Source organism: Loxodonta africana, chromosome 12 (assembly GCF_030014295.1).
Source record: "Loxodonta africana isolate mLoxAfr1 chromosome 12, mLoxAfr1.hap2, whole genome shotgun sequence".
Taxonomy (NCBI): domain Eukaryota; kingdom Metazoa; phylum Chordata; class Mammalia; order Proboscidea; family Elephantidae; genus Loxodonta; species Loxodonta africana.
This window is the reverse complement of record NC_087353.1, coordinates 96500008-96525481: the sequence shown is the minus strand read 5'-3', so window position 1 is coordinate 96525481 and position 25474 is coordinate 96500008. Positions and strand designations below refer to the sequence as shown.

The window sequence follows — 25474 nt, the reverse complement described above, 5'->3', positions numbered from 1 at the left end:
TCTTTTAGTCTTTGAATGTCTAAAAATTATCCTGCTCTTACTCTTGAATAATCATTTAGCTGATCATAGAATTCTAGGTTGACAATTTTTTTTTCTCATTTCGTTGAAGATAATGCTTCATTATCTTCTGTAATTAATTGCTGCTTCTGAGGAGTCAGTTTTTACTCTGGTAGTTTTTATGATTTTGACATTCTACTTCATGTGATGTCTGTATTTTTTATTTTTGCTACTTTTCATTAGCTCATATACTTAATGTAAAGATTCATTTTTTTAGTTCTAAAAAAATAATCTCAACCATCATCTTTTCAAATATTCTTTTACAGCATTCCTTCAATTCTCATTCTAAAACTCCCATTAGACCTATGTTATAAGCCTTCAATCCCCATGACCGCTAACCTCTCTTGAGGTATAATTTACATACAATGAAATGAGTCCAGTTTAATTAGTTTTGACAGATACATACACCCATGTAATCCACAATTCCATTAACAAGTACAGTATTTCCATCACCTGAAAAAGTTCCCTTGTTGACCTTCACAGTCAACCCTCTGCCTTCCCCAAAGCAACCCTTGTCTTCTGTCACCATACGTCAGTTTTTCCTGGTCTAGAACTTCATGTAAATGGAGTATTAACTGTGTACTCTTTGTGGTTTTGACTTCTTTCACTCAGCATACTGTTTTTGAGGTTCAGACACGTTATCGCCTGTATCAAGAGTTCATTCTTTTTTCTCTGTGTAGGCTTCACTGGAGGCCAGTGGTGGTTCAGTGGTAGAATTCCCGCCTTCCGTAAGTCAGGAATTATACATTCTTGTGCTCAGTCTTTGAAATCTGGTTATTATTTTTACATTTACAGCAGCTCTCAATTTAGACTAGCTTTATTTCAAATGCACCTGACCGTATACCTGAAAGCGGAATTGTTGAGTTATGATGGAAACCTTGGTGGCATAGTGATTAAGTGCTATGATTGCTAGCCAAAAGGTCAGCAGTTCAGATCCGCCAGGTGCTCCTTGGAAACTTTATGGGGCAGTTCTACTCTGTCCTATAGGGTCGCTATGAGTCAGAATTGACTCGATGGCAGTGGGTTTGGTTTTGGTTTAATATAGTCAGTGTTGACAACTTAACTGAGTAGCACAAAATTGCCCTTCAAAATGGTTGCCCCAGTTTCACTCCCAGCGGAAATGTGTGAAGTTCCCACTTCTCTGTGTTCTTGCCAGCAACTGATTATTGGAAGATATTTTAACTTTTGGAAATCTGAGTTTACCTAGTGAGTTTGAGCCACTCATTGTATGTTAATTCTCCATTAAAGTTTCCTGTTCTGTGAATTGCTTATTCTAGTTCTTTTTCATTTTGGGGTTGTCTGTCGTTTTCTTACTGATTTGTAGGAGTTTTCTGTCCAGGTACGTGCATTACAAATACATGTATGTATATATCGCACATATATGCTCTTTTTGCGACTTTTTACCTTCTTTATGGAAGCTTTTTCTTTTTTTAAGCCTGTGTTACCAGTCTCTTAATTTCTTATGCTTTTTTTTTATGTGTGATTTCTTAAATCTTTTCCTACCTCAAAGTCATAAATATATCCTTCTGTCCTTTGGGTTTTTTGGTCCTTCTGTGGAGCCCTGATGGTGCAGTGCTTAAAAGTTCAACTGCTAACCAAAAGGTTGGCAGTTCGAATCCATCAGCCACTCCTTAGAAACCCTATGGGAAAGTTCTCCTCTGTCCTATAGGGTCACTATGAGTCAGAATCGACTCAGTGGTAACAAGTTTTTTTTTTTCCCCCTTCTATAAAAACCAAAAACTTGTTGCCATCAGGTTGATTCCGACTCATGGCAACCCTATAGGACAGAGTAGCACTGCCCCATAGGGTTTCCAAGGAGAGGCAGGTGGATTCGAACTGTCGACCTTTTGGTTAGCAGCCAAATTCATCCTTCTGTGTTGTTGTTGTTAGGTGCTGTTGAGTTGGTTCTGACTCATAGTGGCCCTGTGCACAACAGAATAAAACACTGCCCGCTCATGAGCCATCCTTACAGCTGTTATTATGCTTGAGCTCATCGTTGCAGCCATTGTGTCAATCCACCTCGTTGAGGGTCTTCCTCTTTTCCGCTGACCCTGTACTCTGCCAAGCATGATGCCCTTCTCCAGGGACTGATCCCTCCTGACAACATGTCCAAAGTATGTAAGCTGCAGTCTTGCCATCCTTGCCTCTAAAGAGCATTCTGGTTGTACTTCTTCGAAGACAGATTTGTTCGTTCTTTTGGCAGTCTGTGGTATGTATATTCAGTATTCTTTGCCAGCACCACAATTCAGAGGCATCAGTTCTTCGGTCTTCCTTATTCATTGTCCAGCTTTCACATGCATATGATGTGATTGAAAATACCATGGCTTGGGTTGGGGCACCTTAGTCTTCAAGGTAACATCTTTGCCCGTCACCACTTTAAAGAGGTCCTTTGCAGCAGATTTACCCAGTGCAATGCGTCTTTTGATTTCTTAGACTGCTGCTTCTGTGGCTGTTGATTGTGGATCCAAGTAAAATGAAATCCTTGACAACTTCAGCCTTTTCTCCGTTTATCATGATGTTGCTCATTGGTCCAGTTGTGAGGATTTTTGTTTTCTTTATGTTGAGGTGCAATCCATACTAAAGGCTGTGGTCTTTGATTTTCATTAGTAAGTGCTTCAAGTCCTCTTCACTTTAAGCAAGCAAGGTTGTGTCATCTGCGTAACGCAGGTTGTTAATGAGTCTTCCACCAATCCTGTTGCCCTGTACTTAGTATAGTCCAACTTATTGTATTATTTGCTCAGCATACAGATTAAATAGGTATGGTGAAAGAATACAACCCTGACGGACACCTTTCCTGACTTTAAACCAATCAGTAGGTAATTTTTTAAAGGTAGTTTTTAGAAGAAACTATTTTAGAAGAAATTTTTGGAAGAAACATCCTTCTATAGTTTCTTCTAAAATTACCTTTCACACATTTAAGCCTTTAATGTATCTGTAACTTTTTAAAAAATTATATTGTGGTAAAATGTAGATAACACCCAAGTTTGCTATTTTAACCGTTTTGAAGTATACAATTCAGTGACATTAATTATATTCAGCATGTTGTACAACCATCACTACTATCTGTTTCCTAAAGTTTTTTATCACCCCAAACAGAAACTCAGGATCCTTTAAGCAATAACTACCCATTCACCCCTACCCCCAGTCCCTGGTACTTGTACACCTTTGTGTATGCATGTCTGCATTGTAGATAACCAAAAAAACCAAATCCTTTGCCATCTAGTCGACTACGACTCATAGCAACCCTATAGGACAGAATAGAACTGCCACATAGGGTTTCCAAGGAGTGGCTGGTGAATTTGAATTGCTGACCTTTTGGTTAGCAGCTGAACTCTTAACCACCGCACCACCAGGGCTCCTCTAATCTAGATATTTTCATATAAATGGCATCATGCAAGTATTGTCTTTCTGTGTTTGATTTCTTTCACTCAGCATAAGGTTTATTCATGTCATAGCATGTCTCAGAACTTTATTTCTCTTTATGACTGATTAATCCGTTGTAAAAAAAATATATATTTTTTTTTAATGTATATACACATTTTGCTTACCCATTCATTTGTTAATGGATATTTGGATTGTTTTCACCTTTTGGCTGTTGTGAATAGTGTTGCTGTGAACACTCATGTACAAGTATCTTTGAGTCCCTACTTCAGTTCTCTTTGGGTATATACCTAGGAGTGGAATTTCTGAGCCTGGTGTGAGTAATGCAGTGAACACTGATGTACAAGTATCTGTTTGAAGCCCTGCTTTCAAGTCTTTTGGGTATATACCTAGGAGTGGAATTGCTGGTTCTTATGTCTCTTTTTTTCCCACAGCCTTTATTGAGATATAATTTACATGAAATAAAATCCATCCATGTTAGCGTGCAATGCAGTGAGTTTTGACAAATTTATTTACCTTAGTGACTACTACCAGTCAGGATACAGAATATGTTGTCATCCCAAAAGATTTCTTTGCGCCACTTCCCAGTTAATCTCCCTCCAACCCCCGTTTCCCTTCCCCTAATAAAAAATAGGCATGGTATTTTTGGTCTGCATTAACCCATCTCCTAAGTACTTCTCTCTGTTTCTCAGCCTTGGAATCCAGCCATTCTGCAGCTTTAGTCCCTTTCTTAACTTCTGTGTGTTTCACTTCCAGTGCTGGTCCAAGGAGATGTAATAACTTGGTTTTAGCACCACAGTGTCTTTTTTAAAAAGGAAGGGAAGGAAGGAGATTATAAAAATACAGAAAAGTGTATACATACTACCAGGATTTAACAAATGTTAATGTTTTGCCCTCTTTGCTTTAAATCTCTCTGTTTTTTAAGTTATATAACAGGGTTTTATGTAACTCAAGTTCAGACCATAGTTCCTTTTCAATCCCTCTTTTCCAGAAATATCTACTCTCCTGAAGTTGGTGAGTTTCATTCCCATGCAAATTTATTTTATTTTTTAGCTTAATACTTAAATATATGTTTAGCGCATTTAAAATTTTTATATGAATTTATATAAAATGGAATCATGCTTAGTTTCACTTAACATTTGCAGTTATCCGTGTTGCATCATTGCGTGAATTTTACTTATCCATTCCTTTATTGATGTCCAAAAAGATCATTTCAAATTAAAAGTTATTCTGTAGTGAACATCCTTGTCCGTATCTTATATCATACATGCCTTCTGGCACACATGTACATGGTTCTTTAGCTAATATACCTAGAAGTGGGGCTGCACAATCATGGGAAATGTGCATCTTCAACTTACTGAGTATTGCCAGTTAACCTCCAGGATACCTGTACCAGGTTACCCTCCAAACCAGCAGTGTATAAGATTTTTCCATTTCCCATATACTTGCCATATTTTCTACCCTAATGGTTTTAAACATGTCTCATTTTCTGATTTCCGTTTCTCTGATTACTAGGGAGGTTGAACATCTTGTTTATTGAGCAGTTGAGTTTTGTGTGTGTGTGAATTGTCCTCTGCCAGATTTTTGTTATGCAGTTTGTATCTGGGTATTAATTTCTCTACCAGGTCTTTGGCTCTTCAAATATAGTAAGAAAAGAAAAAAAGATTTTTTTTTTTTTTTTTTACTTCTAGGTGTTTTTAGTTATTTGTTGGTTTTTGTTTGAGGACATTTTCAGCATAAGCTTAGAATGCTTCCTTAACTAGACATGTGGGAAGAGTTTTGATACTCCCTGATTCTAAGTGTACCGTTTTCTTCGTTTTCAGATCCTTTGGAGCAATTGGTCACCATGCTTCGATATTAGCAGGCACATAGGTGTACGTCTGCATTTGAAAATGGCAGAGGGCAACAGCAATGAAGAGGTAATTCACTTGAACAGCTTTCACTGCCACCGGGGTCAAGGTGAGCCACTTGCTTGACTCTTACTTTCTCCCTTTTCTCATTGCTTTTCCTTTTAGTATTACAGTTAGATCTTGTTTGAAATGAACATGTTCTGCATTATTCAGAATCCCAAGACATTTAATTTTTAGACTTCAGAATATCGGACTTAAAAGAATTTTTCAGACTAGAATATGTGTCAGATGGTGGTACGTACTGGCACAGATTTAAGTTTAAGAATCATCTATTACACGTAGATTGATAAGCTATTAATTCGCCAGCACAAAAGAGCTACAAATGCACAGTCATTAGATTCTAAGGCCTGGGATTATGGGAACAGTGGCAGTTCTCTGATTCTGAAGGAATGGTGGCTGCAAGCAAGGCCCTCCCGGCGTGTACGACCGAAAAATATTAGAGGTGCTCCTGGAGCATTCTTGATCCATAACATGCTTAATTTCTTTTTTGCTGGGAGGTTCTGGTTTAGCCTTACGAGGAATTTTAGGAAACTTGTTCTTTTGTTTTACAGTTAACAGTTTCATAGCTAATTTTGGGGGGAAATTTATTGATTGATAAAAGAAGAGGTACCTGCAATTCTATAAAATTTCTAAATATATATGAAAACTATTTCCTTAATTCCTCATTCCCATTTAAACTTGGGCTGAAGGAAAAATATGCTGATGAGTAGGAAAGAACCCTTAATGTATTCATTGTTTGCAAATATAAATTTCATGGAAGAGGTTGCGCTAGTTTGGTTTTTCCCTATTCAGAATATTTTGTGCCTTGCAAAGATGATTTTCTTTCAGCAGACTGTAAATTATATTTGGCTTTCAGTGAATTTAAAATCGAGCACATTTTATTAAGCAGATAAATCAAGCAAAATAAATAAAATTGCTCAACCTATGCAATTTATGAATACAAAAGAAATAATGATTTTTAGAATTTTAGCAATAGCATATCATAACTTGGTAGTGATTGTGGCCATGATTTATTGTGATGCAGGAAGTTTTAAATCTTAGTTATAACTTTTATATATATGATCATTTCCAAGTTTTCTAAACACGTATATCAAATTAATGCTGTGGTTGTCATTGCTTTTTAATTGAGACTTAAATACCCCTGAACAATGTTTAAGAACAGCTGATTCCTTTTTTTTTTTTTTTTTGTACTTTAGATGAATGAAGGTTTACAGAACCAACTAGTTTCTCATTAAACAGTTAGTACACATTGTTTTATGACATCGGTTAACCCATGACATGTCAGCACTCTCCCATCTCAACCTCGGGTTCCCTATTACCAGCTTTCCTGTCCCTCCTGCCTTCTAGTCCTTGCCCCAGGGCTGGTGTGCCCCTTTAGCCTTGTTTTATGGAACTGTCCAATCTTTGGCTGGAGGGTGAACCTCAGGAGTGACTTCATTACTGAGCTGAAATGGTGTTGGGGGGCCATCAGCTAATTCCTTTTGTCAAATTTACTGACAAAACAAATTTCTCTTAGGTTATATATACCTTGCATCCATCACAAAACAGCATAGAAAGCTGTTTTGTTTTTGTTAGCCATGTTGATAATTTTTATTAAACAACTGCTGTAGTTTTTTTCTTTTTAAATCACCTTTCTTAAGATATATTTACATTCAATAAAATGCACATACTTTAAGTGTATAGTTCAATGACTTTTGGCAAGTGAATACACCCATATAACCACTATTTCAATCAAGGTACAGATTCCCTTGTGCCCTTTGCAGTTAATCCTCACCCCACCCTGGCCTCAGGAACCATTGATCTGTCTTTTGTCATCATGGAGTTTCATATAAATGGAACTATAAAGTGTATACTCTTGTGCCTGAATTCTTTTTATTCAGTCTAAATTTTTTTGAGATTGATTCATGTTGTTGCATGTATCAATAATTCATTCACTTTTAATTGCCCGATAGTATTCTACCTACCTACCTAGAATTCTATACCCAGTGAAAATAGGCTTAAAAAATAAAGGTAAAATAAAGAAGGGTTGAAGGTACAGGGGTTAGAAAAGGTATATCATGCAAATAATAGCCAAAAATACAGAAAGAGCTGGTACATCTGTATAATATCAGATAAAATAGACACTCTAGCAAGAAGAATTATGAGAGTTCAAGAATTCATAATGATAAAAATGTCAGTGTACTGGGAAGTTACAACAGTTCTAAATCTCTGTACGCTTATTAACACAATGTCAAAATATACCGAGCAAAAATTGACAAAACTGAAAGGAGAAATGGATGAATCCACAGCCATAGTGCAAAATTTTAACAGATTTCTTTCAGTAACTGAAAGGGCAAGTACATATAAACATTTATATGAATATAAAAAATTAAAAAGACATGATCAACAAACTTGACATAAAGAAATGCATGGAATACTGCATCCAGTGTATTTATCAAAATTGACCGTATTTTGATCCAGAAAAAAAAGTTTTAAGTTCAGAGGAATGAAATCAGAGTATGTTCCTCTTGTCGCTGTATGCCTGGAGTACCCAAGTCTTGAGCCTCTCTGCCTCATAGTCTCTTTAGAATGAACTTCCAGGAGGTAGGATTTCCAGAATGGCTGAGTGAGGGGCTTGGCCAATCCTGTCCCCAGAAAGCAACAGCAAAACTAGATAATATTGTCAAAAACAACCATTTAAGGATTGGAAATTGACCAAAGGCATAGAAGAATTGAGAAGCATTTGTTCAAGAAAGTCTACTGAGTCTGGATAAGAACAGTGAAGGTCTGTGGTAAGGTTTAGCCTGGGTCCACTCTCATCCCCTCCTTCTCTTCCCCCACCCAGGTCTTTTTGTTCAGTATGGAGGGGAAGTTCTACCTGAATGAGTTGGGCAGGCCCAGAAGATGGATAGTAAAAGGGGCTGACACTGTTTGGACTGTTCATGGAAAATTCCATGTCCACAGGGCATGTCAAGAATAAAGCCAATCTTAGTGACAGTCAGGGAAGGCCAACATTTCAGCTAGCCTGAGGTCTTGATACTGGTTAGGGCAAGCAATAGTCCATCCAGAAAGTTAGCAGGGAGATCCATGGAATGAGACAGCCAAAGAGCGCCTTGATAAGCTTCCATATAACCTTGATTGTTTGCATACCCAAGACAGTACACATGGTGCAGGAGAGACCTGAAAGGGTTTTAGCAAGTTGTTCATCTCTGGCAGAACATGAGGCTTCCATAAGGCAAAAAGTAAAAGCCAGGACAGCCTTAGAAAGTGACTGAAGTTTGAATGCTTTTTCCAAGCCACACAGATCCATTGGCAAAGGATAGAGGCCTTATTGACTGAAGGTGTTTCAACATGTCTGATCAGTCATTGGCTGGCTACTAAGTTTATGCCGACCCAGGGGTGACCCCTTGGAATCAAGACTTAAAAACAAGAATTAAAAAACAAAAAACTGAGCTGAAATCATTAATAGCCAGCGCAGACTGTACAGAATAAGCCCACATAAATTACTAAAGTAAGAAACAAAAGCAACAGTAACCTCCACTCCTGGGGAAAGAGGACCAGAGTCCAGAGTTGTTACTGTATATTATCTTAAATGTCCAGTTTTCAACAAAAAATTGCAAGACATACAAAGAGACAGGAAAGTCTGACCCATACACAGGGAGAAAGAAAACAGTCAATAGAAATTGTCTCTGTGGGAACCCAGCTGTTGAACTAAATAGACTTCAGAGCACTTAAAAATATGTTCAGAGGACTAAACCAAAAAGCCAAACCCATTGCCATTGGGTCGATTCCAACTCATAACGATCCTATGTGTTGTAGAATAGAATTGCTCCATGGGGTTTTCTTGGCTGCAGTCTTTACAGAGGCAGATCACCAGGCCTTCTGTGACACTGCTGGGTGGGTTTGAACTTCTATCCTTTAGGTTAGTAGTTGAGTGTAAACTGTTTACTCCACCCAGGCATCTCAAAGAACTAAAGAAAATCACATTTAAAGAATTGAAGTTATGATGACAGTGACTGATCAAATAGAGGGTATTGGTAGAGAGAAAATATTCAAAAAAAAGAAAAGGAAGTTCTAAAGTTAAAAAGTACAATAACTAAAATGAAAAATTCACTAAGGGGGCTCAACAGCAGAACTGAACTGGCAGAAGAATCAGCAAACTTGAAGATACATCAGCTGAGATTATGCTATCTATAGAACACAAAGTAAAAAGAATGGGGGGAAGGAGAAGCCAAGCACACCAACGTACATGTAATGGGAGTCCCAGAAAGAGTAAAGAGAGAAGGGGGCAGAAAAAATATTTGAAGGAACAGTGGCGGCAGACTTCCCAAATTGGTGAAAAATATTAATCTATACATCTTAGAAACTCAGCAGACTTTAAGAAGGATAAATACAAAACCATATGGTCTTTTGCTTGAGTGGGCGGTTGTCACCTGGCTACATGGAGTAGAGGAAGAAATACGGGACTCTCATCACTCATTATACAGACTTGGAAGCACCTCTTGTCCCTGCCTGTAGAAGTGCCATATGTCACCAGCTTCTGTCCTTTTCTGGGATTCTGCAACATAAATTGAGCTTCTGGGTGACTCTCCCCTCTGCAGCCTCTGGATTTCAGCATTCTCCACTCTGCTGAATCACTTGCTGTCTGTAATGCCATTTTCTAGATTTTTGTTCAATCTCTCACCTGCTGTCATGGCCTTTCCTATTTTTTTGTGTGCTTGCATGTTTATACTTTTTAAAAAGTTTCTTTACTGTCATTTTAGTGGAATTTCAGGAGATAATAGTGCAAATAATCACTTGGATGCATTCTACCAGGTTTAATTGGAAGTCCTTTATAATGTCTTTTTCAGGGCCTGAGTTCAGTTCCTCGTTACATTTATGAATTCACCGTGAAATGTAGCTGTGACGTAGTGAAAAGAGCATTGGACTTGAAAATCAGTCCAATAATACGTACACTTTTTATGTGGGTTTTCTCAGTTAATCCTAACAATTATTTGAGTTTGACACCATTGTTAACTCTCTTTACTGTCAAGGCAGTGTGGGTGCTTAAACAAGTTGCGAGAACTCATATCGCAAGTATGTGATAGAGCTGAGATTGAACCCAGGTAGTCCAGCTTTCGATCCCACAGGCTGACCCATTCATTGTTTTAAACTGCCACGCCACCATCACCACAGCTTTGTTATAAAAATAAAATGAGGTACAATCAGCCCTGTATATCCCTGGGTTCCACATTGGCAGACTGAACCAACCGCAGATTGAAAATATTCAGGGTACAAAAAGAAAGCGCTCAAGGGCCCGGGGACACTGTGAAGGGCAGCATAAGGCTAGACAGGATTTGGCACTGGAGGAATGGCATGTGGCTGTGAAGGAAGAAACTCCTGGGGAACAGAGGCAGCTGTACCCTGACACAGTTTGGACAAGTGAGGACACTAGGAATGGGGCCACAAACTTATGCTTGGGTGTTTTTTGGCCTGACCAAGGATATAGGGACCATGTTTGCAGCAGAGGTTTTGGGTCCGGAAGGAGACAACAAAGTTGGCAGGCCCAGGACCTAACACTCTACACTGTGTATGTGCGACTGTCCAGAGTCACCAGGATCTCTTACCTGAAGGAGCCCTGGCTTGGAGGGCAGCCTGTGGCAGGAGGGCCCGGTGCCACCATCCTTAAAAGTGTCTGCTTTGATCCAGCGCCTCACGTGTCTGCCCTGACCTGGCCCAACTGTTAGTATTCTGCTTCAAAGCAAAACACTGTTCATTCCTGTGGTATGTAAACAAACAAAAAAACCTACACCATTTTATGTAAGGGATTTGAGCATCCACGGATTTTTGTATCTGCTGGAGGTCCTGGAACCAATCCCCCACAAATACCAAGGGTCAACTGTGATTGATATTAGATTGCTCTTCAAATTGCGGTGTGCTGTAAAATATATTAGACATTGAGAAAAATATTAGAGCTTTAATAGAGGAAATTCAAAAGTTATAATAATCATGCCCCCCCCCCTTTTTTTTTTTTAGTTTTTAACCTTTCCACCAGGACATTTTATTTTTCTCGTCCATTCTATCCTTTAACATTCCCATGGATCCAGGCAGGGAAAAAAAAAAACAAGTCCATGTTACCCAGTAATTCATACCTAACATGATACATCTTTGAGCAGATAAAAGTAGAGGCCTCAGAATTATTACATCTAGATGGTTAGTTTAACTCTAGTTATATTTAAAAAAGAAGCTAGGAAAACTTACTTGTTTGCCGTCATAGATGCTCAGTGGGTGTTAGGCTAAAACACTGAAATATGTTTGCTTAAATAATGCTTAAAGAGAACAAGTTTGATATTTTAAATATTAAATGAAAATTTTGTTATTTTCGAGTGGTACTTTTCTCAGACTTGTCAGTTTAAATACAGCAGTCTTCCATTACCTGGGAGGAATAGAAATGGGTTGAGAGGATGTCTTAGTCATCTAGTGCTGTTATAATAGAAATACCACAAGTGGATGGCTTTAACAAAGAGAAGTTTGTTTCCTCACAGTAAAGTAGGGTAAAAGTCCAAATTCAGGGAGTCAGCTCCAGGGGAAGGCTTTCTCTGTCGGCCTTCTCATCAATCTTCTGCCCGACTAGGAGATGCTCCAAAGGATAGCTCTGCTACCAGCACTGCTTTCTTGGTGGTTTAAGGTCCCCCCTCTCTGTTTGCTTCCCTTTCCTTTTATCTCTTGTAGGATAAAAGGTGGTACAGGCCACACCCCAGGTCAACTCCCTTTACAACGGATCAGAGATGGGACCTAGTGAGGGTGTTAAAATCCCACCCTAATCCTCTTTAACATAAAATTACAATCACAAAATGGAGGACAGCCATACAATACTGGGAATCATGGCCTAACCAAAACCCATTGGCAACAAGTCCAGTCAATTAGGACTCACATCCTATAGGACAGCGTGGTGGATTTGAACTGCCATCCTTTTGGTTAGCAGCCGTAGCTCTTAACCACTGCGCCGCCAGGGTTTCCATGGCATATCCAAGTTGACACGTATTGTGAGGGGACACAGTTCAGTCGATGACAGGGGGCATGATACCACTTTTTAAGAAATTGGTGGTCAAGCAAATTTTATCAGTAGAATTCTCCAACATACTATAAGAACAAGTTTATGGTCTTGAACTTAGTAATTGTTAGGTTTTCTCTAGCGATTCCCAAGATGTATTATTGCTAAAGGCCAGCATGGAAGCCTGGCTGTTAATGCTGAAGTTATAATGTTATACTGCTGAAGTGCCTCTGTGCTGCTTCAGGAGGTAAGTTAACGCACAGGCAGCCATGAACTTGGCTTTAGGCTTAACCCTTTTCAGGCCAAAGTTGAATTAGTGGACTGAATGTGATTATGCTGGCCTCCCAGTAACAGTGCTCTCCGCCTTCCTGTAGACTGGATCAGTCTCAGAGATGGACCCATCACCATATCTGACTCTTCTGATGAGGAAGGGATTCCGATGCTGGTCACCCCAGCCCCTCAGCAACAGGAAGAAGAGGACTTGGATGATGTCATCCTGACGGAAGTGAGTTTGTTTAAACTTCCCATGGGGATGCTTTATTGCAAGTTAGTGGTCTGATTCTTAAGCTACTCTGGGGTGGGTATTGGGCCATGCAGAAGAGTTCTTCTACATTTCTGAGGACACTTAGTTTTGGAATGGGCTGTTTTGGTCTGTTTCAGTACTGAACTTTTGCACCATACCCTGAATATTCCTGTACTAATCCACAGTCATAATTGCTATGATGTTATAATGCATTTTACTATCAGATAGAGCTCATCTCCCCATATCTACGTTTTTCAGAATCATCCAGGATGTTCTTAGACTTATATTTTTATATGAGTTTACAGTCAGCTTTTCTAGTTAGAAAATTAAATGATAGATCAATTGATAATTAATATGTGTAGTTCAAAGCAGATCTTGCTATTATATTTACAATCTTTATAATTTTGACCCTTTCTGACCAAGAACAAGTTTTGCCTTTCCATTTAGCCTAGTCTTATACATTCTTTAGCCAGGACATTTTGAATTTTTCTTAATATAAATCTGAAACATTTTTTGTTAAGGTTGTTCCTGATTATTTTTTCCTTTCTCTTGTTTTTGTAAATGGCACCATTTCTTCTGTTGTACCCTTTGTTTTTTTATTTATAAGTCTGTTGGTTTTTATGTTGCTTTGCGGTTCCATCACCTTATTTTTATTTTCTGTAGTAGCTCGAGGGAGGACATCTGGCCTATCTTGAAACTATAACTCAAGCTGTAATCTGTGTGTGGCCACATTGATTCTTGGAATTAGTATAGTTTAATCAAATTTCAATATTAAGATAAATGTGAGGAACAGGTTTTATTTGAAGGGGTGTTTTTATTTTTATTTCTTTCCTATCTTAAACTCAGTGTAAGTACATAGGAAAGAAATTGACCATTATTATTATTAAAATTTCATTTTTTCTTAGACAAATAAACCTCAAACATCACGACCCAATCTCATCAAACCAGCTGCCCAGTGGCAAGATCTGAAAAGATTGGGAGAAGAAAGGCCTAAAAAGTCTAGAGCAGCAATTGAATCAGATATGAACAGCTATTTTTCAGTGTGTAACAACCCATTGTTTAATTCTGGGGCACAGGATGATTCTGAGGATGACTACGGTGAGTTTCTGGATCTTGGGCCTCCTGGAGTCTCTGAATTCATTAAGCCAAGTAGCCATAGAGGCAGAGAACCCCAACCTGGACCAAGTCATAGCCAACCAGCAAATGACATTGTCAACCCTGGATCAGAGAAAAAAGTCATCTTGGAAGACAGTAGCCTTCTTTACTCAGAAAGTGACCCCCTAAACCAGTCATCTGAAGACTCAGAGACAGAGCTTGGAGAATCAGCTGCAGCAGTAGATGATCGTGCCATCGAGGAAGACTGCTGGTTAGACCATCCTTACTTCCAGCCTCTAAACCAAGAGACCCGTGAGAGAACAAGCCAGGTTGTTCATCGAGAGCGGCGTCCTGAAGCAGAACTGGGCCCACTGTTATATCAGCATGAACCCCCAGCTCCTGCTTTCCCAAGGCCAGCTTTTCCAAGGCCAGAGCCCCAGCAGGATGGGATTCCAGGCCCCTCTTCCCCTCAGCCTGCCCATCCTTTAGGAGAACTTGAAGACCAACAGCTAGCAATAGATGATGATGAACCAGGGCCAGCCTTTCCACTGCAAGGATCTCAGGAGCCCAATTTGGAAAACATTTGGGGGCAAGGAGCTGCTGAAGTAGATCAAGAACTCGTTGCACTATTAGTGAAAGAAACGGTAAGTTCAATTTTACCAAATAAATAATTATAGACATTAGATCTACTGAGTTTTCTTTCACTGCAAAAACATTGCGTGTGGTTAATGAGGGAGGAACAACTCAGAAGGGTAACTTGGAGAATGTAGTCAGAGTCACTAAATTGTACATGTGGAAACTGTTGAATTGGTGTATGTTTTACTGTGTAGATTCTCAACAACAACAAGAAAATAAAATTTAGTGGGGGAAAAAGAGAGACTCTCCAACCGTTCTGACCAGGGACTCAATAGAAGATTCCAGATAGAATGAGAGAAAAATGTAGGACAAAATTCAAATTAAAAAAAAAAGGCCAGACATAACTGCACTGATAGAGACTAGAGGAGCCCCCTGAGACTATTGCCCTAAGGTTCCCTTTTGAACTTGGCACAGAAGCTACTCTTGGAGGTCACCTTTCAGCCAAATAATAGATTGGCTTATAAAATGAACAATATCACCTGTGAGTAATGTGCTCGCTTAAATAATCAACTATATGAGACCAAATGGTCAACATTTACCCAAAAGTAAAGATGAAAAGGCAAGGAGAAGGAAAACTAGATCAATGGAAACAGAATGAAAATAATGAGAATGCTGACACCTTGTGAAAAGTATAACCAATGTCACAGAACAATTTGTACAAAAATTGTTAAATGGGAACCTGATTTGCTGTGTAAACTTTCACCTAAAACACAATAAAATATTTAAAAAAACAAGGAATATTGTGTTTGTGGATTTCCCGAAGGTTTTCCTAAGAGGTATATATTTAGGTATATAGAATAGAAAAAAAACTCTGAACACATGTAAAAATGGAATCAGGATTCCTTAATCTACTCAACCCCCGGAAGTCCTCTGAGATTCTAGCTACAGATTGTGGGTGCCCTCGTGTTGTCATATTAACAGTCCTCACAGTTTCTTGGAAGGTCTTGAGTGGACTCCAAATGTAAATCCCTGAAGCAAGTGGATCTGGATTATCTAGGGCTGTGCTGTCCTAATATGGTAGCCACTAGCCCCATGTGGCTCTTTATCTTTGAATGTCTTGTAATTAAATAAAATTAAAAATTTCACTTCTAGTAGCACTTGTCACATTTTAAGTGCTCAGTAGCCACATGGGGCTGTAACGGCTGTTGTTCACCGCCGTCAAGTCAGCCCTTGACTCATAGTGACCCCATATGTTACAGAATAGAACTGAGCTCCATAGAGCTTTCTTGGCTGTAATCTCTACAGAAGCAGCTTGCTGGGTCTTTCTCCTGCAGAGACGTTGGGTGAGCTCAAACCACCAATCTTTAGGTTATAGCAAATTGCAAACCGCTTGTGCTACCTAGGCTCCTTGGCTAATGGCTACCATATTGGAAAGCTCAGAATAGAACAATTTCTATCATTTTACAAAGTTTTCTTGGGTAGCGTTGATCCTAGAGAGTAGGCATGGCTATGTCTGTTGGTATTTGATTAAGTCTCTTAACCCTGCTTTGCCCAAGGCTTTTCATCTGGCCCGTATCCTTCTTGAGGGTAGGCACTGTATTGTACTTTGTCTTTGGAGTCCCTTTGTCTGGGCAGAGATGCCCAATATTTGTTGAATGAATGCAGAATGGATATACAAAATGGGGGCAGAGGACCAAGTTGATCTCTAAGGCTTTTCTAGATTGTGTATTTTGTGCAGACAGGTGAACCTGGGAACCTAGTGTTGAGTTTTAAGCCAGGCGCAGACCTGCCTATTCTAGTCTTTAGTCATTTGATACCGTTTTTGCATTCTGTTTTTTCCTGCTGTTTGAAACCATTCTAGTGAGTGAGATATAAACAATGTTCTTATGCCTTTCCAGGAAGCAAGATTCCCAGATGTAGCAAATGGATATATTGAGGAAATCATTCATTTGAAGAATTATTATGATTTGAATGTGTAAGTATACCACCGTGTCTCTTTAATGATCCTATTAGAAGAGTTCTAACATGAGTCATATGCAGGCTGTTTTCTGGACCTTGTGGAATACTGCATGGTTATGGAATTAAGTTGTCTAGATGTTTCTGAGCATTGAGACTGCCTGTGTTTTGGTCAGGATGTTAAGAGCCATTTTGTTCCCAGTTGTAATAGAAAGTGTTCTGCAACCAGAACATGTCTTACTTGTTTGGAGAAATGGATGGAGGCATTTCTTTAGTTTTTATTATAAAAAAAAATTTTTTTTTTTTTTTAATAAAATTGTCCCAAAGGGTACAGAATGCAAAATAAGTCTTTTTCCTCTGACTCTCCTCCCCTTCTAGTCTGCAGAGGTGAAACAGTTGTAAATTTGTGAAGAGTGGTGGTGGTGTTGTTAGGTGTCGTCAGGTTGGTTCCAACTCACAGCAACCCTGTGTAAAACCGAGCGAAACACTGCCCGGTCATGCGCCATCCTCACAGTCTCTGTTACGTTTGAGCCCGTCGTAACAGCCACTGTGTCACTTTATCTCATTGAGCATCTTCCTCTTTTTCGATGATCCTCTACCAAGCATGATGTCCTTCTGCAGGGACTGATCCCCCCTGATAACATGTCCAAAGTGTGTGAGACGAAGTCTCTCCATCCTCACTTCCAGGGAGCACTCTGGCTGTATTTCTTTCGAGAAAGTACGTATTTCTTAGAAGAAAGAATGGTAGAGTACTGAAACTAATTAATCAGATTTTCAAGTAGTTAGCACAGATGTTAGAAAATTTAGCAAAAGAGGTAGTACACTAAATCTCTGTCCTCCAAGGTGTCCTAATCACCAGTACTACCAAGTGTGCAAGTGGGGGCCAGCATGAACTTGCGGTTCACTTGAGTGCTGTTCATACAGAACAGAAATGAGGCCCAAAGCAGAGTTGAGCAGTCTGGGATTTTTGTTGTAGCTGACTCTCAGTCACTTTATGTGCTACCTTTAAATAGCCTTTAGATGTCACCATCTGGTCATTTCAAGCAGGAGGGACCCTTTCACTGGAGACCCTTGGATGACAGGCAGTCTGTTATTTGGCTGCTTAACTAAGACTTTTCACTCACATTGTGATCCTGCTTCAATTGGATCACAGCAGCAACCTCTATCTGAGGAAAAAAAGGTTGGAATACTTCGCAGGAGCACTTTTTCTTGTTAACATGTCGGGCCAGATCAAGCAGGAAATAATGTAAGTAGGCGGGCCACCTTTGAGTTCCAGCAGGTGTCCCCACTGCATTTGTTCCAGGGTGCAGATATTAATGAATTAGGTTGCAGCTTGTTTCTATAGAAGGGAAGCCATGTCTTTAATTATCTATCCCACCAAATGTCATTTAACCTCCAGGAAAGTTCTGTTGGTAAGGGTAGAGGAAGTATTAAAATATAAATGAATTTTGACTATTCAAAGTGAGGGCCTCTGATTTCTGCCATGTAAAATTCCCACTTTGAAGCATTTCAGTACCTGAAGTTCTTCATATTGAAAATCTAAAATGAATTGGTAAGAGACACACCCCTAGAATATTTATTTATTTATTTATTTTTAGAACATATGCTTACTATTCTACTTCTATATCATATATTTTAGGAAACACATAAAAATAGAACATTTTAAAGGATAAGATTAAAAAGTAAAAATAGAAGTTTTGGTGTTTTTTCAACACCCCAGTAGATCCTCTTTCATGTCCCCACTGGGATACCACTGGCTTAACCCACGGACAACCATTCTGCCAAAGATTAGTCTTTTCTACTGGACCTTTTCATCTTTCCCCAAATTTCTAGTACCTGGCAGTTGACTGGCATGTGGTAGGCACTGTTACCAGACTCTTACAGACAGATAGATTTGAAAGAGAGGGGCTAGTCCATGTTTATAGTGATGTCCAGGTGTGTATGCTTAAGGAGCTGTTTGGAACTCTAGGCTTTCCCCAACAAACCAAACCCACTGCCGTCGAGTCGATTCCGACTCATAGAGACCCTATAGGACAGATAAGAACTGCCCCATAGAGTTTCCAAGTAGTGCCTGGCGGATTTGAACTGCCAACCTCTTGGTTAGCAGCCATAGCACTTAACCACTGTGCCACCAGGCTTTCCCCACAGATAATGGTATTCCAAATGATGATTGATCCTCAGGTCAGCCCTCAAAGAGCTGTATAACCTACAATGCACACCAGTATATGTTGTTAGGTTAGGTGCTATTGAGTTGATTTTCAACTCATAGTGACCTCATGTGACACAGTACAACTGCCCATAGGGTTTTCTGGGCTATAATCTTTTTTTTTTTTTTGGCTTTAACAAACTGCCATTTAATCTCTCACAGTCTAGGAAGCTAGAAGTCTGAATTCAGGGTGCCAGCTCCAGGGGAAGACTTTCTCTCTCTGTTGGTTCTGGGGGAATGTCCTTGTCATCAATTTTCCCTTGGTCTAGGAGCTTCTCAGTGCAGGTACCCTGGGTCCAAAGGATGCACTCCACTCCCAGCTCTTCCTTTTTGGTGGTATGAGGTCCTTTCTTCTTTGTTTGCTTCTCTCTTTTATATCTCAAAAGAGATTGACTCAAGGTATGACAATCCTGTAGCTTGAGTCCCACCCCATTAACATCATAGAGTTAGGATTACAACATATAAATAATCACGGCCTACCCAAGTTGACACACATTTTTGGGGAACAGAATTTTATCCATGAGAACAATCATTCTTACCCTCCTTTTCTGAGTTGTTCCTTCTCGTTAACGTAAACTCACTGCTCCCTAAGATTTCTATCTAATCTTTCGAGTTGCTGTTGTCAGTTTGATCCCATAGAGAAAGTTCTTGGAGCCCCGGTGGTGTAGTGGTAAGAGCTCAGTTGCTAATCAAAAAGGTCAGCAGTTTAAATCCACCAGCTGCTCCTTGGAAACCCTGTGGGACAGTTCTACTCTGTCCTGTAGGGTTGGTGTGAGTCAGAACCGACTCGATGGTACTTTACAACAGCAAAGATAGTTCTTAACAGAGCATGGTGCTCAAGGCAGACCTTTACTACTAGTTAAACTATTGTTCAGTTTTAAGATGACTTCAGGGGATATTTTTGGTTTAAGGTTTAAAGGTTATCTCAGGGCAATAGTTTCAGGGGTTCATGTACCCTCCATGGCTCCAGAAAGTCTAGAGTCCATAAGAATTTGAAATCCTGTTCGGCAATTTGCCTCTTTTGATCAGGATCCTTCTGTGGACTCTTTGATGAAATGTTCCATAATGGTAGCCAGGACACCATCCAGTTTTTCTGGTCTCATGGCAAAGGAGGCAGTTGTTCACGGAGGCGGTTAGCCACATGTTCCATATCCTCCTTCTGTTCCTGACTCCTTCCTTTGTTGTTTCTGGTGAATAGAGACCAGTTGTTATGCCTTGGATGGCCACTTGCAAGCTTTTAATACCCCAGGCACTGCACAACAAATTAAAATGTTTTTAGGACAGTTAACTGGGATGTGGCATGAAACCATGATCCTAGACCTACAAACCAAGGAACCAAATCCCATGAGCAGCCTCAGCAGCTACTCTTCTTTTTTTTAATTGTGCCCTAAGTGGAAGTTTACAAATCAGGCCAGTCTTTCATATAAAAATGTGTAGACACTTCGCTATGTACTCCTAGTTGCTCTCCCCCTAATGAGACAACACAATCTTTCTCTTCTTCCTGTATTCCCCGTGCCCATTCAGCCAGCTTCTGTCCCACTCTGCCTTCTCATCTCCCCTCCAGACAGGAGCTGCCCACATAGTCTCATGTGTCTACTTGAGCCAAGATGCTCACTCCTCACCAGTATCATTTTCTGCTGCATTGTCCAGACCAATCCCTGTCTGAAGAGTTGGCTTTGGGAATGGTTCTAGGCTATAATCTTTATGGTAGCAGGTCACCTGGTCTTTCTCCTGTGTAGTGCTGGGTAGTTTTGAACTGCCAGCCCTTTGGTTAGCAGCTGAGCACTTAACTGGTGTGCTACCAGGGCTCCTTATACCAGTATATACTAGGACAAAAATCATCTTTGAAGACAATGGTTTTGAAGGAAAATGTACGCAGAATTCTTGGTCAGTGGTGTCTCTCCATTTGCTGCAACTATACTATGGGAAAAGGCATTTTTCCTACTTTGGGCCTTTTACGTTACGTCCCAGTTGCCTGGGCAGGCTGTGGTGATGTGGAAGAGGAGAGTTTAGAGATGAGAGGCATGTGGGGCTCTTGGAAGTGATGGTCAAGAAAAGGTGCTGAGTCTTCTGACTGGTCCTAGGGCTGGAGAAGTAGAGGGCTTTGTGGTGGGGCTGAGACTGAGGTCCTGGGGGAGCTGTAGTCCCACAACACTGGCACCTGGTCAGATGAGCAGGTGGACATGGGGACCTTTTCTCTATCCTTTACCTGCTGAGCTGTCTTACTGTTCCTGTCTTAATACTGTCAACCCTGCTAATGACAAGTGAGACAAGAGAGAAATGGGACGAAGGGAGCCAAGTGAGAAATATGAGTGTGGCACCTAAGAAGGGGCGGGGTCACCTTAAGAGTCTTCAGGAGCAAGGGAAGGAGAAGCTTGCTTGCCTCTCTATGTGGCTAATGCCGCACACCTCCAGGTCTGCCCTTACCACTGTGGAATCATCCTACGTGGACCATTTGTTGCCTGGTTTGGTTTTGTTACAGGTTGAAGAGCCAGGATAAAGCCCAAACCAAACCTGCTGCCATCAAGTCAATTCTAACTCACAGCGACCTTATAGGACAGGATAGAATTACCCATAGCTTTTCCAAGGCTGTAATCTTTACAGAAGGAGACTGCCACATCCCTCTCCCACAGAGCCGTTGGTAGGTTCAAACTGCTAACCTTTTGGTTAGCACCCAAGTGCTTAACCACTGTGCCACCAGGGCTCCTTAGAGCCAGGATCCAAAAAACCCAAACCCATTGCTGTAGAGTTGATCCTGACTCATAGTGACCCTACAGGACAGGGTAAAACTGCCCCATAGAGTTTCCAAGGCTGTAATCTTATGGAAGCAGACTGCCACATCTTTCTCCTGTGAAAAAGCTGATGAGTTCAAGTAGCCAACTTTTTGATTAGCAACCACTGCACTACCAGGGCTCTTTAGAGCCAGGACCCAAACCAAAAAACCAAACCCATTGCCGTCAAGTTGATGTCGACTCGTGGTGACCCCATAGAACAAAGTAGAACTGCACCATTGGGGTTTCAAGGAGTGGCTGGTGGATTTAAACTGCTGGCTTTTTGGTTAGTGCCGTAGCTTTTAAGCACTATACCACCACAGTTTCCAAAGCCAGGATAGTAACCGCTTATTCAGTCTGGGTGGTAGGTAGACTGATGGGTGTGTGTTGCCTTATTGTCTGTATCCTTACCTTTGAAGTACTTTGTAATAATACTAAAGAGACGGGGCTAATGGGTTTGGTGTGAGTCCGATCTTCCAAAACCTGGTCTCTTCATTCAGCCTGCAGTGAACTCAGTAAACTTAGTGTAACTCAAGTGGCTTATAGAGACGTATATTACAATAGCGTTACAAAAACTATTAATGAATTAGCAGAAGCCCTTTTATATTTCATTTATTAACTCTTACCAAGCTGTTTTTAATTGTGACTGTGAATACTTTTTCCTGTCCCTTATTTTTTCATAATTTTCTTGGCACACAGTAGACACCATTCATCTAAATTTTCCAGTTACACACGGATAGTAATTTCAGTGACTTCATTACATTGACACCCAGCTAACAGATAAGCCTCAGAGGAGCCTACCATCATCAAAGTGTTCATTGCTTGTTCAACTAGCAGGCAGAAATAGAATTTCAATGTCATTGGTATTTGTCTATTTGCTTATTTTTTCTGAGCAGCAAAAATTTAATTCCTTGATTGACTGTAATGTGTGACTTGGGATTTTCTATTTTGAACACTGCGTTTGAATCAGTGGGCAGGTGTGGGGTTTGGAAGCAGTGTGGGAGTAATATCATTTGTTTCTGCAGACTTTGTAATTTTCTTCTGGAGAACCCAGATTACCCAAAGAGAGAAGATAGAGTCCTTATAAACCCCAGCAGCAGCCTGCTTGCCAGCCAAGATGAGACAAAGGCAAGTGTCATGCTCTTCTTTGGCTCTCTCTACTTGGAAATGTTCAGCCCGTTTCATCTCCTGGAGGGGAAGAAAGTGCCTTGTCAGGGCACATTTTTAAAGACTAGCATGAAAAGTAGGATTTCAGAATATGTTTTATACTTCTGTGGGATTTTCCAATCTAAGCTACTTTGTATTCTGTATTTAACATCTGTCTTTCATTGTAACTGTGTCTTCCCTTTCCCACAAAGAATTAAACAAATTTTCCATATTTTTAATCCTAAAAGCAAGAATTGGCTAAGATTCTTTGTATCATTTAGGGTTTTTCAGGTCTTTTTGTTTATTTGTTTAATCCATTATGGAAATTTCCATACCTGCAGAAAAGTTGAAAGAATTTTACCTTGAACACCTATATACGTACCACCAGTACTACTAAATGTTCATATTTTACTGTAACCACTTTATCATGTCTCCATGCCTCTGTTCATCAGTACTTTTTTAAAAGACATTTCACAGTAAATTGCAAATATTAATGCACTTTCCCTGTAAATACTTCAGCATGAAGCTAATTAACTGGGTTAATATCTGAACATAGTTTTTTTTCTTTTGATGTAAGATTTGTGTGCATTGCATATACCTGTGTAACCAAATCTTTATCAAGATGTGAACAGTTTGATTTTTAAAAACCTTAATCACTGTCCTTTTTTGTGATGAGAACTAGCATTTAGTATGTTAGATGGTGATGAAAAATTAGTTCAGACTGAATCCATTGGAGTCTATTGCTAGATCTTCCTTCTCCCCACAGATTGGTTTCACTATGTCTTTTACATATTCCATAGTAGAAAAGAAATGTTTTTTTTCTGAGCATTTTATGGAAAGAAGATGCCTGACACATTGTGTGTACTGGATTCCAGACAAGCTGTTTAACTTCTCTGAGCCACCATTTCCTCATCTCTGTCATAGGCTGGGAACCCTGGTGGTGTAGTGGTTAAGTGCTACGGCTGCTAACCAAGAGGTCGGCAGTTCAAATCAGCTAGGTGCTCCTTGGAAACTCTATGGGGCGGTTCTACTCTGTCCTATGGGGCCGCTGTGAGTCGGAATCGACTCGACGGCACTGGGTTTGGTTTTTTTGGTTTTGGTATCATAGGCTAGAAACTTCCTTTACAGAGTAATTCTGAACCAGATTCTTTTCTGCAGTAAGTGATTCTCTGTATGATGCCCCCTCGTGGGGGAAATCCCTTGGGAAATGTACTATCTTGCCACCAGTTTTGTGCTTCTCTCGTTGCAGTTGCCTAAGATAGACTTTTTTGACTATTCTAAATTGACTCCTCTTGACCAGCGCTGCTTCATCCAAGCTGCTGACCTCCTGATGGCCGACTTCAAAATGCTCAGCAGTCAGGACATCAAGTGGGCCCTGCATGAGCTCAAAGGACACTATGCAATCACCCGAAAGGTGCTCTCCCGGGGCTTCCTATGGGGTCACACCACTTGACTGCGCCTTCCCGTGTAAACAGAATGAAGAGTCAGCTTGCGGAAATTAGGATGGTTTATGATGGCAGAGAGCTAAGGAGTTTGTCAGGATAAAGAGAAATAGACAAAGGTATTTGCTGATGAGAAAGAGCGGGATGAAAAGAATCAGGGACGTTGTCGTTTGGCCCTAGAGGTATGGAGGGTAACCCTTTCTACAGTGAAATGCTGGGGGCTGGAGTGGGAAAGATGAGTTTTAGTCCTGTCCCTCCCCAACTGGCTGCCTGACTTGGAGCATCAGATCACTCGTCCTTCTCCCAGGTGGCTCCCTGTCAGTTACCTGAGGTGAGGTATGTAAAGAGCCCAGGGGCATGATGGCGTCCAGTGAGTGGTGATTTGACACAGAACAGAGTTAGCAGCTGCTGAAAGCAGTGGCTCCCAATTTTTTTCCCCCAGGTCCTTAAATAAGATACCAGTTAAAGACCTCCGTCCCAGGCTCTGAAAGGTACTGGTTGTTAGTGATAACATACCCTGCACAGTGCCCATTTCATAGTACACTCAGCCAGGACAGAGGAGTGAGCACCAGCCGAGCCCTTGGTTACTCCCCTTGGTTTCTCTGCTGCCATTAAATCCTGTTCTCCTGCTCTAGTTATGGTGATTCCCAGCAAACACTGACTTTTCTCCCAAAGGACAAAAAACTGTGGAGTTACTTTGTTAAAATACCCACTGGATCTTACCTAAAGGAAGGTGAACGTCAGGTGAATGTGGGCTTGTACTGAGCAAAGGTGGAGCCACACTTACCTGAAGATTGCCAGAAGATGAGGGCAACTGTCCACAAACTTCTAATTGTGGGTTAATTTTAGGTAAAACTACTCTGAAGGGAACACAGAGTGAGTGCTTTCTATTTCTGAATCTTAATATGCCATGTTAAACACAGAATGCCTATACTGTTGTTGAAAAATGAATGAGCTCCCACAAGAATAATGACCACAGGACAGAAAGGGTTTTCATCTCTGGGCTCTGTCTGGCATCTTTACTGCTCCAGTGGTTCCTTTACACCTGTTCTGAGCTTTCAAGGAGCCCAAATGAAAGTACAAGGGCAGCGGCAGGAGACAGCTCCTGTGGCCTGGTGGTAGCTCGGTCCTCGTTAGTAAGGTTCCAGCCCAGGGATGGGCCACCATCCTGGGACCAGTGAAAGGAATGATGCTAGCAGATGCTTCTTTCCCCCAAAGACTGATCATTGTATAACCCGCTCATTCTTTGCGGGAGGGGTTGTTAACAGAGTTTTCTGGCTATTCTGCGACTCTTCCGTAGACACTGTTCAGACCTGAGGTTATTTAAAGTCTGAGATTTATCCAGATGATCTCCTCAGCTTCCTTCTGTAGCTTTAGTTATATGATTCTGTTGGACGCT

The 25474-nt window shown here is 40.5% G+C and overlaps 1 protein-coding gene across 9 annotated transcripts in view; it reads left to right on the top strand.

Annotated features, from left to right (window-relative positions):
• Positions 1 to 25474, top strand: part of RNF216 (ring finger protein 216) — a 169118-nt gene that overhangs the window by 23924 nt on the left and 119720 nt on the right. For 8 of the 9 annotated variants that reach the window (XR_010323705.1, XR_010323704.1, XR_010323703.1 and 5 more), the window contains exons 2-7: positions 5262 to 5397; positions 12735 to 12865; positions 13789 to 14622; positions 16453 to 16529; positions 22513 to 22615; positions 23883 to 24047. Coding sequence is in view for 5 of the 9 variants with exons in the window: in XM_023555946.2 (XP_023411714.1) it covers positions 5331 to 5397; positions 12735 to 12865; positions 13789 to 14622; positions 16453 to 16529; positions 22513 to 22615; positions 23883 to 24047 (1377 nt within the window). In the remaining 4 variants the exon portion in view is untranslated. The remainder of the gene's footprint in view (positions 1 to 5261; positions 5398 to 12734; positions 12866 to 13788; positions 14623 to 16452; positions 16530 to 22512; positions 22616 to 23882; positions 24048 to 25474) is intronic. The other variant, XM_003416512.4, reaches the window with a different exon arrangement.